Source organism: Oncorhynchus keta, chromosome 34 (assembly GCF_023373465.1).
Source record: "Oncorhynchus keta strain PuntledgeMale-10-30-2019 chromosome 34, Oket_V2, whole genome shotgun sequence".
NCBI classification, from domain to species: domain Eukaryota; kingdom Metazoa; phylum Chordata; class Actinopteri; order Salmoniformes; family Salmonidae; genus Oncorhynchus; species Oncorhynchus keta.
This window is the reverse complement of record NC_068454.1, coordinates 50449367-50464331: the sequence shown is the minus strand read 5'-3', so window position 1 is coordinate 50464331 and position 14965 is coordinate 50449367. Positions and strand designations below refer to the sequence as shown.

Genomic DNA, 14965 nt, shown 5'->3' with positions numbered 1-14965 from the left:
TTTAATGTTAATGTTATTATTTTCATGTTTATGCACAATGCAAAAAGTGCATATTGCTGCTAATTTTATTTGTTGTTTGTTAGTTTTCAATATAAAACTTGGTGAAATTATTTCAGTATGTGTATCAGTACTTTAACATTTTCAGCACATTTTAACAATACTGATAATTTTGGTCACTATAATCGTGGTATGAAATTTTCATACCGTTTCATCTCTACTTGTGACATGACATAAAACAAAATTTGACTGGCAGCAATATGCCACCGCATCACATAACTCTACTAAGAAAATTAAAAAGAGCTCTACTAACTTCTTCCCCCATCCCCCAAATAAAAAATTATAATTTTTGCTGTCACACTAATTGTTCTTCGTTTTATAGCATTTCAAAATATACAGTGCCTTCCAAAAGTATTCATACCCCTGGACTTATTTCACATTTTGTTGTGTTACAACCTGAATTCTAGTTTGTTTTCTACACACAATACCCCATAATGACAAAGTGAAAACATGTTTAAACATTTTTTTGCAAATATTATGAACATTAAGTACAGAAATATCTAATTTGCATATTTGTAGAAGCACCCTTGGCAGCGATTACAGCTGTGAGTCTTTCTGGGTAAGTCTCTTACAAGCTTTCCACACCTGGATTGTGCAACATTTCTTCGTCATTTTTTCATTTTTTTCCTCCAAGCTCTGTCAAATTGGTTGTTGATCATTGCTGGATAACCATTTCAAGGTTTTGCCATAGATCTTCAAGCAGATTTAAGTATAAACTGTAACTATGCCACTCATGAACATTCAGTGTCTTCTTGGCAAGCAACTCCGGTGTAGATTTGATTGTGCATTTTAGGTTATTGTCCTAGTGAGAATACTTTCTGAAGGCACTGTATATTTTTTATGGAATGTTTCTGGCGCTGTGTTCATAATAGGCTATACTGTTGTTCAGGCATCATTCAAACCAACAAATAATCTTTGCTTCATATACTTAGCTAGCTATGGAAGGTCGGCATACCGAAATGACTATACATATTGTAATGTAACAGCAGGAGCAGGTCTCGAACCCTCGACCTTCGAGTCTGAGGTCCGGCGCGCTATCGACTGTGCCGCAAAAGCATGCTCATGCATATAAACCCAGGGTCGTTTCAATATAATGAAATGTGTGAATACTTTCTGAAGGCACTGTATGTTTTTAAATGGAATGTTTCTGGCACCGTGTTCATAATATGCTATGCTGTTGTTCAGACGTCATTCAAACCAGCAAATAATGTTTGTGTCATATACTTAGCTAGCTATGGAAGGTCGGCAAACGAAATGACTATACATAACGGAAATTATATGACTTACTGAAACCACGGTGAATCACCTGTTACTGAATCACAATAGAAGGTCAAAGTAGGCTTGCTTTAATTTATTTACATTCCTCCACCTTAGGTTTGAATGTTTGGTTACACAAACATTACTCAAACCAGTGGATGTCTTCAGTGCACATAAGCTTAGAGAGGAGCCATCCAAAACACCCTCTTCTGTGTCCATGGCTTTCAGAAAACATCTCCACTGAAACTGAGAATATAATTAGACAGTCAATACTTTCTACAACAATTTACCAGAATATAATTCCTTAAGAAGTAGAGATAAACTTGTTGAAAGCAAATAGATGGTTCAAACCTGATGAGACCTCAGAAGATGACTCCCTCTGCATTTCCTTCAACCGAATTATCCTTTCTGACGGTGTGATATGAATTCCTCTGTGAGAGTGCTGTATTAACATACAAACCCATGGTTAAATCCTTCAGCTGTGAAAGAATGTCTACTAAACTGCATAAAATAGTGTATGAGATTTTAAGTCAAATAAACATGAAGTCACTTCAGCGAAATTTATATTTGATAGTTTGGGGGATTTCCAATCTGTTACTGCATAAGCACCTACTGTACCTTTTTTATTTTCACACTCAGGACTGTGTGCCTTCTTCTGCCAGTGTATTTTTGACCTGGCATCTGTGGTAGGCCCTTGGTTGCAAACACAGTGGAAAAGCAAGCCCTATGGGACAAGCCCTTGGATGCAGAAATGGTGGAATGGCCCTTTGGTACAGTGATGTTTGACTGACAAGTGGGCCAATCTTCATCATTTACTCTGCTGCTCACTACACATGGTTGTGTTTGACTCTCAGGTTGATGGTGGGAACCTGAGTCTACTTCAGGGGAGCTGCCATTGGTCTGATTTGAGATCAACAGCAGGGTCTCTTGCACAAGATGAGCAACAATAAAGTAGCTGAGAGCCTCATCTTGGGCATCCAGGGCAGATCTTAAATTGTAGCCCATGAGGTTCATCTGAAATTGCAGGCACTCCAGAACACGGCCGCAGATTAACTCAATGGCCTGTGGATGGCGGCAGACGTCACAGATAGTCTCATCAGCACATACTGCTACCCCTGGAGACTCAGACAGCTTATTTATAGCACTATGAAAAAGATCCTGAGCATAAAGTTGGGGCTTTTCTTCCATGGGCACGTTAGGACAAATTTCCTGCAGCAGTCTGGAGATGATCTCCCACACAGCCTTGCAGTTCACTATGCACTCACTGGCAGATTGAGCAGCAGCAAACTCAGGTGTGAGTTGTTTGTTACTGTGGCTTGTAACAGGGCAGTCATCTTTGTGGCTGGTTTGGTCTGGAAGATATGTGGAGTCTGACTCCTCTTCTGAGAAGAGCTTGTACACTTGCTTTGCCACTACGTCAGCCAGTGCTGTGACTACACACTTCCTTCTGAGCTTGAGAGCGTCTTGCAAAGCCTCAGCTGAGCCAGTTTCCTTTACCATCTTCTTATACACTAATCTGGCAGCTTTCTCCAGATCTGTAGGGGAGGGTTTGCACCATTGTTTCTGGTGCTCACCTACTGGAATCGTCAGCATGGCTGTGTTAGTGAAGAGCTCCACCATGACTGCATCCATGAGATCTTCGGTCATGTCAGTGGAGCATCGGCTCGGTGGCCCATTCCAGGTGCTGTCTGGTGACCGACAGTATGATATGAAGTCTAGGATTCTGAGGACAAGATCTTCAGAGATGTCTGAGGCTGCACAGGACACCCGGGAAGCATTTGTGTCTGTTCTGGGGCCGGGTGAGATTGGATTATCAGTGTGATCGACACTAGTGTGATAGATAGCCCCAATCCTGCTGGTTACTTTGGACACCTCCAGAGAGATTGAGCTGGCAATCTCTTTCACCATGTGTCCCGATGATACAGCCTTCCACAAGCTTTCTTGGGAACCAGTGCAGGAAAGCAATTCTTTGTGAACACTCTTGGCTACCTGATGTTTATAACTAGATGGGAGGACCAGAGACTCGTCGGTATGTAAACCAGACAGGTCACTTGGGGTGTTATTTAACTCATCAACCACATTATCAATGAGGTCCAAAGCTGTTTCACTCAGGCCAGGAATGGGGGTGTCTAGTTGGGTACCTGTCTCATCATAATAGATTTCGCCTATTAAGCAGGTCACAATATCTTCAATTGTTTCAACTTGCTGAGCGTGTTGATTCTCAAGAAAATAAAATAGACTGACGTCATCTGGTGTCATCTGATGGAACCTCAAACTCTGCCGGGCTGACTTTGTCCTGGGCTGGTTCTCAAGTACATTAAACCATCCTGCCTTGTTGCTACACTCAGGTGTTTGTGGTGCAGTTGTTAAGGTTGGCTCCTTATTGGCTGGGGATTCCATGGGCTTCAATGCACTTTTAATTTGCTCCTTGGCTCTCTGGGCCCATACAGGTGTCTCATGGAGTTTGGCATGTGACTGGCTGAGTTTTCCCTCATTCTGGGTGGCTCTGATGTGAGGCTCCTGTTCAGTGTGCACGGCAGTCTTGACTGGTGACATCTTCCCAAAAGACCTTCTCACACTGCTGGCAGCCTTACTGTGCCAGGGAAGCTCAGGTTTCACGCATTTAGACCACATGATCCTTTTCACATCTGAAAAACACAGGGGTAAGTGAAACATAATCTGTGGTTTTGAAGTCCTACAACATGGTGACCAAATGGCCACTGTATCTCTGTGACTGGCCAAAGAATGACCACCAAGCCAATAATCTTCTTTAACATGACTAGTGTACAGATCATGACAATGTTGCGGATGCGATAGCTTCTATTTCTATTTTGTTTGAAAAAGGTCGTCAGTGGATACGTTTCTCTTACCCTCAGGAAAAAATGATCCAGTTATTGATAACCATCACTCTCTATTATAACAATGCCACACTGACAAACCACTTCTATGATGTAATAGTGATGTAACAGTCACTATCTTTATGGTACAAGTGCACATGATGTAATAATGCATCGGTATTTATCCAAAATCTCTTTGGTCACTTTCAAATAAACTACCAGTTTCATTAAAGTATATTTTTGATTAATAGGAAATAACATTGTAGCCTTAACTTAATAAAAATGTAATTACTACTGATCAATGCACACATTGTTTTTTGTGTGATCATTTACTGCTCAATGCTCACAACGTTTTACGTTTTTCAGGTAACTTCCATTCCACAAAAGCAACCTATTTTAACACCTACATAACATGAATCATAAAAGCATAGACTACAAATTATTAACATGGACAGGCGCTAAAATATATTTTATTCTCATACTTAAATATCTAATTTCTATTGAGGGAATTCATTCTGTACTTACAGTGCCTTGCGAAAGTATTCGCCCCCCTTGAACTTTGCGACCTTTTGCCACATTTCAGGCATCAAACATAAAGATATAAAACTGTATTTTTTTTGTGAAGAATCAACAACAAGTGGGTCACAATCATGAAGTGGAACGACATTTATTGGATATTTCAAACCTTTTTAACAAATCAAAAACTGAAAAATTGGCCGTGCAAAATTATTCAGCCCCCTTAAGTTAATACTTTGCTGCGATTACAGCTGTAAGTCGCTTGGGGTATGCCTCTATCAGTTTTGCACATCGAGAGACTGACATTTTTTCCCATTCCTCCTTGCAAAACAGCTCGAGCTCAGTGAGGTTGGATGGAGAGCATTTGTGAACAGCAGTTTTCAGTTCTTTCCACAGATTCTCGATTGGATTCAGGTCTGGACTTTGACTTGGCCATTCTAACACCTGGATATGTTTATTTTTGAACCATTCCATTGTAGATTTTGCTTTATGTTTTGGATCATTGTCTTGTTGGAAGACAAATCTCCGTCCCAGTCTCAGGTCTTTTGCAGACTCCATCAGGTTTTCTTCCAGAATGGTCCTGTATTTGGCTCCATCCATCTTCCCATCAATTTTAACCATCTTCCCTGTCCCTGCTGAAGAAAAGCAGGCCCAAACCATGATGCTGCCACCACCATGTTTGACAGTGGGGATGGTGTGTTCAGGGTGTTGCTTTTACGCCAAACATAACGTTTTGCATTGTTGCCAAAAAGTTCAATTTTTGGTTTCATCTGACCAGAGCACCTTCTTCCACATGTTTGGTGTGTCTCCCAGGTGGCTTGTGGCAAACTTTAAACGACACTTTTTATGGATATGGCTTTCTTCTTGCCACTCTTCCATAAAGGCCAGATTTGTGTAATATACGACTGATTGTTGTCCTATGGACAGAGTCTCCCACCTCAGCTGTAGATCTCTGCAGTTCATCCAGAGTGATCATAGGCCTCTTGGCTGCATCTCTGATCTGTCTTCTCCTTGTATGAGCTGAAAGTTTAGAGGAACGGCCAGGTCTTGGTAGATTTGCAGTGGTCTGATACTCCTTCCATTTCAATATTATCGCTTGCACAGTGCTCCTTGGGATGTTTAAAGCGTGGGAAATCCTTTTTGTATCCAAATCCGGCTTTAAACTTCTTCACAACAGTATGTCGGCCCTGCCTGGTGTGTTCCTTGTTCTTCATGATGCTCTCTGAGCTTTTAACGGACCGCAGGTGCATTTATACGGAGACTTGATTACACGCAGGTGGATTGTATTTATCATCATTAGTCATTTAGGTCAACATTGGATCATTCAGAGATCCTCACTGAACTTCTGGAGAGAGTTTGCTGCACTGAAAGTAAAGGGGCTGAATAATTTTGCACGCCCAATTTTTCAGTTTTTGATTTGTTAAAAAAAGTTTGAAATATCCAATAACTGTCGTTCCACTTCATGATTGTGTCCCACTTGTTGTTGATTCTTCACAAAAATATACAGTTGTATCTTTGTTTGAAGCCTGAAATGTGGCAAAAGGTCGCAAAGTTCAAGGGGGCCGAATACTTTCGCAGGCACTGTATTAGTAAAGGTTAATGTGAGTAAATACGCTCAAGTCTGTGAACCCACTCTCCGAGGGATATGCAAAAAGCACATTTCCAATTCACACATGCGTATTGATACACACTTGTACATGTGTGAAAAAGGAAAAATAGCAGCACCCACCAACCTTCTCCATAAAGGATACATTTGCTCTACAAAAACTGAAGCTGTGGTAGGCCTATGTAATAATATAATTTGGTTGGTCAGAAAAGTGCCTCGCCAAGAGAGGCGCTAACTTTTTACCTTTTAAATAAGATGATAGTTGTGGACTTACTTGTGTTGCTTGATGAGGCCTGGGGAGAGTTATCCCACAGCAAAGAAATCATCATAGACTTGGTCACAACATCAGAGTGAAGGTGATGAATCATTGAGCTCTGTGTTCATCTTCAGCTCCTCCCCTGATGCCTGAAGTCCAGACTGATCAGCAGCTCAGCGTCACCACTCTAGGAAGGCTGCATTTTGCTCAAAGCACTCCCTACTCTGACTGACATGAGGATGTCCGGTAGCTTGCACTGATCCATCACCTTCACAAATTCTCCACTGTGGATTTGAGTAAGTACATGGAGGATATTGGCAGCTTTGCATGTAGTTTTGCTGACAGGTATCTGTAGTACGACTGCAATCAGTGTCAAGGGCCAAGGTCCGTTTGTTCTCAGGGGCACTGCATTGTTTGAGGTGTTGTCTTAGTCTTGACTTCAGACAAAGGATGTTGAGCTTCCTGGTTACAATCCTTTGTGTGTCCATGTGCAATAGGGAACAACGCCTCTACTGTAACTCTCGGTACAAATGATGTCTATGCTATTTACATAAGGCTGTATCACTCGGTTATTTTACATACATGTAAGGATGTATCACCAGGTTTTCAAATCTTTAATATGAGATGCAGGTTGGAAGTTCCCTTTCCATCTTGAGGTTTGTGGATCGCTCACCATATGTCTCCTTCAGAAGAGACGTAGCTGACTTTGACAGCTCTGTGCTAGTCACGCAGGGAATGAGAGAGCAGGTGATCCGTTTTATTTATAAACTCTTATTTATTCAGGGTAGCCCAATTGAGACCAGGGTCTCATTCCCAATGGTGATGTGATGTTTACTAGGTGTCTTTGCATTGTCTTTATGGAGGTGAGTCTCACTTGTGTGTTTGAATGTCTAAGAAATAGAGGAGGAAACATGGACAATTGCCTTTGGCCCATACTGCCTAATGTCTGACCCTGGACCTTTGAGTGTCTAAGATTTCTTCAACAAAATCCTGAGCTTCACATGGAAAACCAAACTCTATTTGTTCCCCTGAATTACTCAAACTCCTGTCTGATTATCTTTTTTTTTTAGCTTTCCAACAATATTTTGAAGTATTTCCTCTGACACCAATTCAATTTGAGACCCTGATAAGTCTGTCGGAAGAGATTCTGGGTTTTTGGAAGACAATGCTCAGACAAGGTTCTTGATCTCCATCTGACTCGAGCAAGCAGCTGTTTTACCACCAGAGGTCTCCACGAGCTTATTCAGGACCACAGATATGATATCGGCAGCCAAAGAAGAGAGCACTCTCCAATTCCTTACAGCACACATGGAAACTTTTGGGCTGTAGTGGTTGTATGGAAGTTCAGCGATGGGGTGTCTTCACTCGGCTCCTACTAGAATCCCTACTCACATGATCATCCAGCTTCAACAATCTCTAGAACAAGGATGCCATCCACCTGCTCTTTGCTGTCCACCCCCGTCTGGATATCGCTCTGATCCATCTTGACAGGATGCATTTTGATCTTCTGGAATATACTGTGAGTTACCTTGACTGCATGATGGCATATTTGGAAGCCTGACAACAGAAGATCGCTACCAATGTCTGTGTGGTGTCACTTGTCTGATTTTCATAGGCTCATTCTTCAGTTCACTTACACCTTCGTCCTCAGTATTTTACTGAATGTTCTGCAAGATAACACTGATGATTTCATCAGCATAAGGTTCAATCTCACTGAATGTCAGTTCTTCTTTCAACGCTAGGGGTGTAGGAGAGGTCATATTGGAGGAATGTCCGCCCAGAATCTTGCAATCAGAGCTGGAGTCCTCCTCTGCCCTCGGTGGTGGGCCTGGCCACCTGACACACAACAAAGTGCCTCGTCTGAGGTCAAAGGAACAGGATGATTGGCTGGATGACCTGCTAGACGACTGGATGGATTTCTCAAACTCCATTACCTCAATTCACTCCTTGGCAATCATAGAGCTAACATTCTCCAGCATGGTTTACCAGCTCATTGGACATCAAGTATGTCCTGGACATGCTTATGGGACATACATGTTGGCTGGGGCTCGCCTCCCTATCAGAACTGTCAAGATCACTTTCATATGTACTCTCTGTCTTTGTTTGTGCCCTATGTACATCAATTATGTTCTCAGCATTGTTGCCTTTAGGGCCAGGCTCCATAATAGTATTGACATCCCTGGGATCTCTACTCACTTGGTTTTGTATTTTGTCTCCTCTGACATATTTGTAACATCATAGGGTGGCAGGTAGCCTAGCGGTTAGAGCATTGGGTCAGTAATTGAAAGTTTGCTGGTTTGAATCCCAGAGCTGACAAGGTGCAAAAAAAACTGATGTGCCCTACTGTTCTCATTTTTTAAATAATTTTTTATTTTACCTTTATTTATACCGTTTTTTTCTCATTGAGATAACATCTCTTTTCCAATAGAGACCTGGTCCAATAGCAGCAGAGGCAACAATGTTTCAGACAAAACAACTTACATACACTAACACAACATTAAACAAAACTATAAAAACACACATACAGTACAACAATGACATATTCCGTTAAAAACACAAAACTCTTGACTAAAAACAGCTGTCCTAAAGACCATTACACTCTTCTGTGATATCGATCAAGTGTTTAAACTCCACCAACGAAACTAGATCAGCAAATTTTAAAATGTTCAGGAGAGAATTCCAGGAACATGGAGCTAAGTAACTAAAACTATTTCAACCATCACCTGTTCTAAGTTTTGGTACTGTTCGAAGCAAATGAGAATGGGACAGTAATTTATATTTATTTACCGACCTGACTAAAAAAGAACAGAGAAAATTGTATTTTACCCAATATGGCTTTATAAATCAGTGTATACCAGTGTTTAAGCCTATGCAAGGTCAATGACGACCAGCCAACAGCGCTGTAGAGATCACAATGATGTGTTAGACGTTTTTGATTTGTAATGAACCGGAGGGCTGCATGATACACTGAATCAAGTGCTCTCAGGGTAGTAGTTGAGGCCTGCATATATACACTGCTCAAAAAAATAAAGGGAACACTTAAACAACACAATGTAACTCCAAGTCAATCACACTTCTGTGAAATCAAACTGTCCACTTAGGAAGCAACACCGATTGACAATAAATGTCACATGCTGTTGTGCAAATGGAATAGACAACAGGTGGAAATTATAGGCAATTAGCAAGACACCCCCAATAAAGCAGTGGTTCTGCAGGTGGTGACCACAGACCACTTCTCAGTTCCTATGCTTCCTGGCTGATGTTTTGGTCACTTTTGAATGCTGGCATTGCTTTTACTCTTGTAGTAGCATGAGACGGAGTTTACAACCCACACAAGTGGCTCAGGTAGTGCAGTTCATTCAGGATGGAACATCAATGCGAGCTGTGGCAAGAAGGTTTGCTGTGTCTGTCAGCGTAGTGTCCAGAGCATGGAGGCGCTACCAGGAGATAGGCCAGTACATCAGGAGACGTGGAGGAGGCTGTAGGAGGGCAAAAACCCAGCAGCAGGACCGCTACCTCCGCCTTTGTGCAAGGAGGAGCAGGAGGAGCACTGCCAGAGCCCTGCAAAATGACCTCCAGCAGGCCGCAAATGTGCATGTGTCTGCTCAAACGGTCAGAAACAGACTCCATGAGGGTGGTATGAGGGCCCGACATCCACAGGTGGTGGTTGTGTTTACAGCCCAACACCGTGCAGGACATTTGGCATTTGCCAGAGAACACCAAGTTTGGCAAATTCTCCACTGGCGCCCTGTGCTCTTCACAGATGAAAGCAGGTTCACACTGAGCACGTGACAGACGTGACAGTCTGGAGACACCGTGGAGAACGTTCTGCTGCCTGCAATATCCTCCAGCATGACCGGTTTGGCGGTGGGTCAGTCATGGTGTGGGATGGCATTTCTTTGGGGGGCTGCACAGCCCTCCATGTGCTCGCCAGAGGTAGCCTGACTGCCATTAGGTACCGAGATGAGATCCTCAGACCCCTTGTGAGACCATATGCTGGTGCGGTTGGCCCTGGGTTCCTCCTAATGCAAGACAATGCTCGACCTCATGTGGCTGGAGTGTGTCAGCAGTTCCTGCAAGAGGAAGGCATTGATGCTATGGACTGGCCCGCCTGTTTCCCAGACCTGAATCCAATTGAGCACATCTGGGACATCATGTCTCGCTCCATCCACCAACACCATGTTGCACCACAGACTGTCCAGGAGTTGGTGGATGCTTTAGTCCAGGTCTGGGAGGAGATCCCTCAGGAGACCATCCGCAACCTCATCAGGAGCATGCCCAGGCATTGTAGGGAGGTCAAACAGGCACGTGGAGGCCACACACACTACTGAGCCTCATTTTGACTTGTTTTAAGGACGTTACATCAAAGTTGGATCAGCCTGTAGTGTGGTTTTACACTTTAATTTTGAGTGTGACTCCAAATCCAGACCTCCATGGGTTGATAAATTTGATTTCCATTGATAATTTGTGTGATTTTGTTGTCAGCACATTCAACTATGTAAAGAAAAAAGTATTTAATAAAAAGATTTCATTCATTCAGATCTAGGATGTGTTATTTTAGTGTTCCCTTTATTTTTTGGAGCAGTGTATATCATCACTAAAGTCTAAAACCGCCAGTAATGTACATCGTACCAGCTCCTTCCTGGCCTCAAAAGAAAAACAAGCCTTATGCCGGTAATAAAAAACCTATTCTCAGCTTGAGCTTCCTTATCAAGTTCTCTACATGCACAGTGAAGCTCAGCATATCATCAACCCACACACCCAAATATTTGTACACTTTAACTTGCTCTATAGTATGTCCAGCCAATGTAGCAATGACATGATTAGTAATATGCCTGGCATTTGAAAATACCATGCATTTTGTTTTACCAGAATTTAGTACCAGCATTAAATCAGATTATGTTGTATGATGTTAAATGTTCTTTGGGCATTTCCAAAAGCTGAAGATAAACTACTACCACTTGAATAAAGAACAGTATAATCTGCATAAAAATTAACATCCCCTGTTTCAATAAGATCCCCAATGTTGTTGATATACAAAATGAACAACAGTGGGCCAAAATGGAACCTTGCGGAACACCTGAGCACACCTCTATGGACTCAGATTTACAACCATCCGCTATTACACATTGGTTTATACATTATCTAGAGCATGACCAGTAATTCCACAACATTTTAACCTTTGCACTAAGACAGCATGGTCCACGGTGTCAAAAGCCTTCGACAAATCAATCAAGACAGACACACAACTTCTTATCAAGAGCACAGTGGATGTAATTTAAAACCTTCAATGTTGCTGAAACAGTGCTGTGGCCAGACCTAAAACCTGATTGCATTCTATTTAAGATGTTGCTCTCCAGACAGGAGTTCCAAACTACCAGAATGCTTATCCTGCATTGGAGGTGATGGGATATGGGGAGGGTACTGTAGGCCAACACAAAACGAGGCAGGGTCTTTATAGTAGTTGAAGTCATACAGCATAGACATTTCTCCAGAATAAGTAGTATTAGGTGGTGTGCTATGCTTGCACTCATAACTGCATGGTGGATGTCGGATTCCTATTCACTTCCTTCATCACTAATACCTAAGCATTGTATTTGGGACAAATCATTCACTAAACCTCAACTAAATCTTGTAATGAATAATGTCAAAATAGATCAGGTTGAGGTGACTAAACTGCTTGGAGTAACCCTGGATTGTAAACTGTCATGGTCAAAACATATTGATACAACAGTAGCTAAGATGGGGAAAAGTCTGTCCATAATAAAGTACTGCTCTGCCTTCTTAACAACTCTATCAACAAGGCAGGTCCGGCAGGTCCTACAGGTGCTAGTTTTGTTGCACCTGGATTACTGTTCAGTCGTGTGGTCAGGTGCCACAAAGGGGGACTTAGGAAAATGAGAATTGGCTCAGAACAGGGCAACACGGCTGGCTATTAAAACAGGGAGCCAAAATTCTTCTTATTTTTTTAACTAGGCAAGTCAGTTAAGAACAAATTCTTATTTTCAATGACGGCCTAGGAACAGTGGGTTAACTGCCTGTTTAGGGGCAGAACGACAGATTTGTACCTTGTAACCACTAGGCTACCCTGCCGCCCCATGCGTGACATGCATGATGATATGCATGTCAATCTCTCATGGCTCAAAGTGGAGGAGAGATTGACTTCATCACTACTTGTTTTTGTAAGAAGTGTTGACAAGCTGTCTGTTTAAACTACTAGCACACAGCTCAAACACCCATGCATACTCCACAAGACATGCCACGAGCAAGAGGTCTCTTCACAGTCCCTAAGTACAGAACAGATTATGGGAGGCACACAGAGCTACATAGAACCATTCCACATCAGGTTACTGATGCAAGCAGTAGAATCAGATTTTAAAAAACAGATAAAAATATACCTTATGGAACAGCGGGGACTGTGAAGAGACACAGAAAGGTAGACACACACATACATTGTAATATTGTTGTATGGTGGTATTATACATTTTGTATTGTAGATATGTAGCGGTGTAATAATGTTATGATGTACTGTTTTACCTTTAGTTTTATATGCAATGTAAGTGCCCTAGTGTGTTTGGACCCAAGAAAGAGTAGCTGCTGCCTTGGCGCTTCCAAATAAATACAAAGAAATGCCACAATATTCCAGAGACTGGGATACATAGTAATCTGTGTAGAAATTACATATATTAGAGAGCAAATTAACTAACTGACTCATATGACTGTGTGAGTACAATAGCTTTAAGTATTAATACTAACTGGAAGTTAGTTCTGATGCACATATATTTTTAGACAAATCAATGAAAATGGCTTCAAATGCCAAATATGCAAAGAATATAAATCGTACTTACACATCTCTTTTGATGCACCTCTATTGGCTCCTCGTCACTGAAATATAACAGCAAATCAAAGTTTATGAAACAATAACAAGGGAGCATTTAGCTGATTTTAGTCAAATATTTGTCTGCTATTAACTACTTTTAATGACCAATAACCAATTTTCTAATTACTTTTTTTACATCGTTGCCATGGCGCTTAGTGACAAATTAGTTTTAAGTGTTTTTTATATGCATTATTATCAATTATCAGCTTTAAAAAAAAGCTAATCTAGTAGGTTAGGTAGTTAGGACAGCACACTACAGCTCACTACCACTTCCACACTCCTTTCCCTCAGTGGGCAACAGCAACCTTATCCAGGTGGTGAGCCTGGTTGACAAGCACATCAGGTGCTGCCAATTAAGGATCGTCAGTCAGTGTCCCCGCTTGCGAGCTGTGAGGCTACTGGTTTATTTGGTGGCCATGAGGCCTTTTGTTTGGATTTTAAATCCTTAGTTTAGGCATGCCTGCTTGTTGTTTTCCTTGTCGTAAATATCTGTTTCCGTCACCATCTGAACATAATAATCCGCTTGGGCTCAGCCGACCCAAAATAGGTCAAGAGAGACAGAGCTGCCCCTGGACCAAGTTAAGGTTGCTGTCTCCCTGGGTACATGTACTTTCAACACCTAGGCACTGATTTCTCACATAGATGCACATCTTAAATCAGGTTACAGACCAGTGAACTAGGCCTAAGACCCCTAGACTTTGCGAGCATAACAATATTAACAGGGAAGTTAATCGGTTTCGTAACATACTGAATACAAAAATCTAGTCATCTAAACTGACCTTAAACTTGACAAGATATTAGCATACTTCTCCAATCAACTAGCTAATTGTTTGGATTCAAATACTAGCCGAGATCTTCCTCTCATCTCCTGGACCAAAGACTAAGGAATGGCAGCAACTTTCCTCCACTACAAGGATTCCCCCGAAATGTTGAACAGATTAAAACAACCCTGTGCAAGGAGCTCAAGAACAGCCTTATGCAATACGGGATCCTACATAAAACATGCAGACGGAGAGGAATTAAAGTCTATTGTGTGCACTCACAATGTGAACAGTACAACATGTACACCGAAGTTGGACAATAACGATCACTTGCCAGTTCTGCAGGCTAACCCTCAGGCAATTGACATCCCCTACTCCAAGTTAATAGTTCATACAGAGCACAGTGGACCAAGCACAATGCAATTAATCTGTTTCCACCAATACGTCCACACATTTTGCACTCTACAATCCTTAACAAATAAGTCTCTTCTTCTGTAAGAGTTTTTCTGAGAATGACTTTGACATATGTCTCACTGAAACATGACACAGAGACAGTGACTTTCACCATCTTAATCAAGAACCTCCGCCTGAAATCAAATACATTGAAAAGGCACACAGCCAGGGCCGCGGTGGAGGCCTTGCTATTTTATACAGAGACTGCTTTATTTTAAACCCACTGACACTGTTGCTGATTTTCAGTCTTTTGAGTACCTTGCTTTTAAATGTAAATAACCAAATCCTCTCTCTCACTGTTATTCTTGTTTGCCACCCCAAAGACAAATACCTCTAATCTTT

General features: G+C 41.8%; 2 protein-coding genes across 3 annotated transcripts in view; one reads left to right on the top strand and one right to left on the bottom strand.

Annotated features, from left to right (window-relative positions):
- LOC127915127 (uncharacterized) overlaps nt 1-14965 on the top strand; it is a 1101500-nt gene that overhangs the window by 164944 nt on the left and 921591 nt on the right. The window lies entirely within an intron of this gene.
- LOC118366517 (uncharacterized) lies at nt 348-13714 on the bottom strand. The gene is made up of 5 exons (XM_035749134.2): nt 13537-13714; nt 13378-13414; nt 1933-3962; nt 1666-1756; nt 348-1560 (listed from the first exon to the last, which is right to left on the bottom strand). The coding sequence occupies exons 2-5, from the start codon at nt 13379-13381 to the stop codon at nt 1457-1459; spliced, it is 2229 nt and encodes a 742-aa protein (XP_035605027.1). The 5' UTR covers nt 13382-13414; nt 13537-13714; the 3' UTR covers nt 348-1456.

What these genes read in the sequence shown, in the direction of transcription:
- LOC118366517 (XM_035749134.2), bottom strand. An exon ending in TGAGTGTGAAAATAAAAAAG is followed by an intron (nt 1,757 to 1,932) that starts GTACAGTAGGTG and finishes ATGTTAATACAG; the next exon opens with CACTCTCACAGAGGAATTCA. An exon ending in ATCTTCTGAGGTCTCATCAG is followed by an intron (nt 1,561 to 1,665) that starts GTTTGAACCATC and finishes TTATATTCTCAG; the next exon opens with TTTCAGTGGAGATGTTTTCT.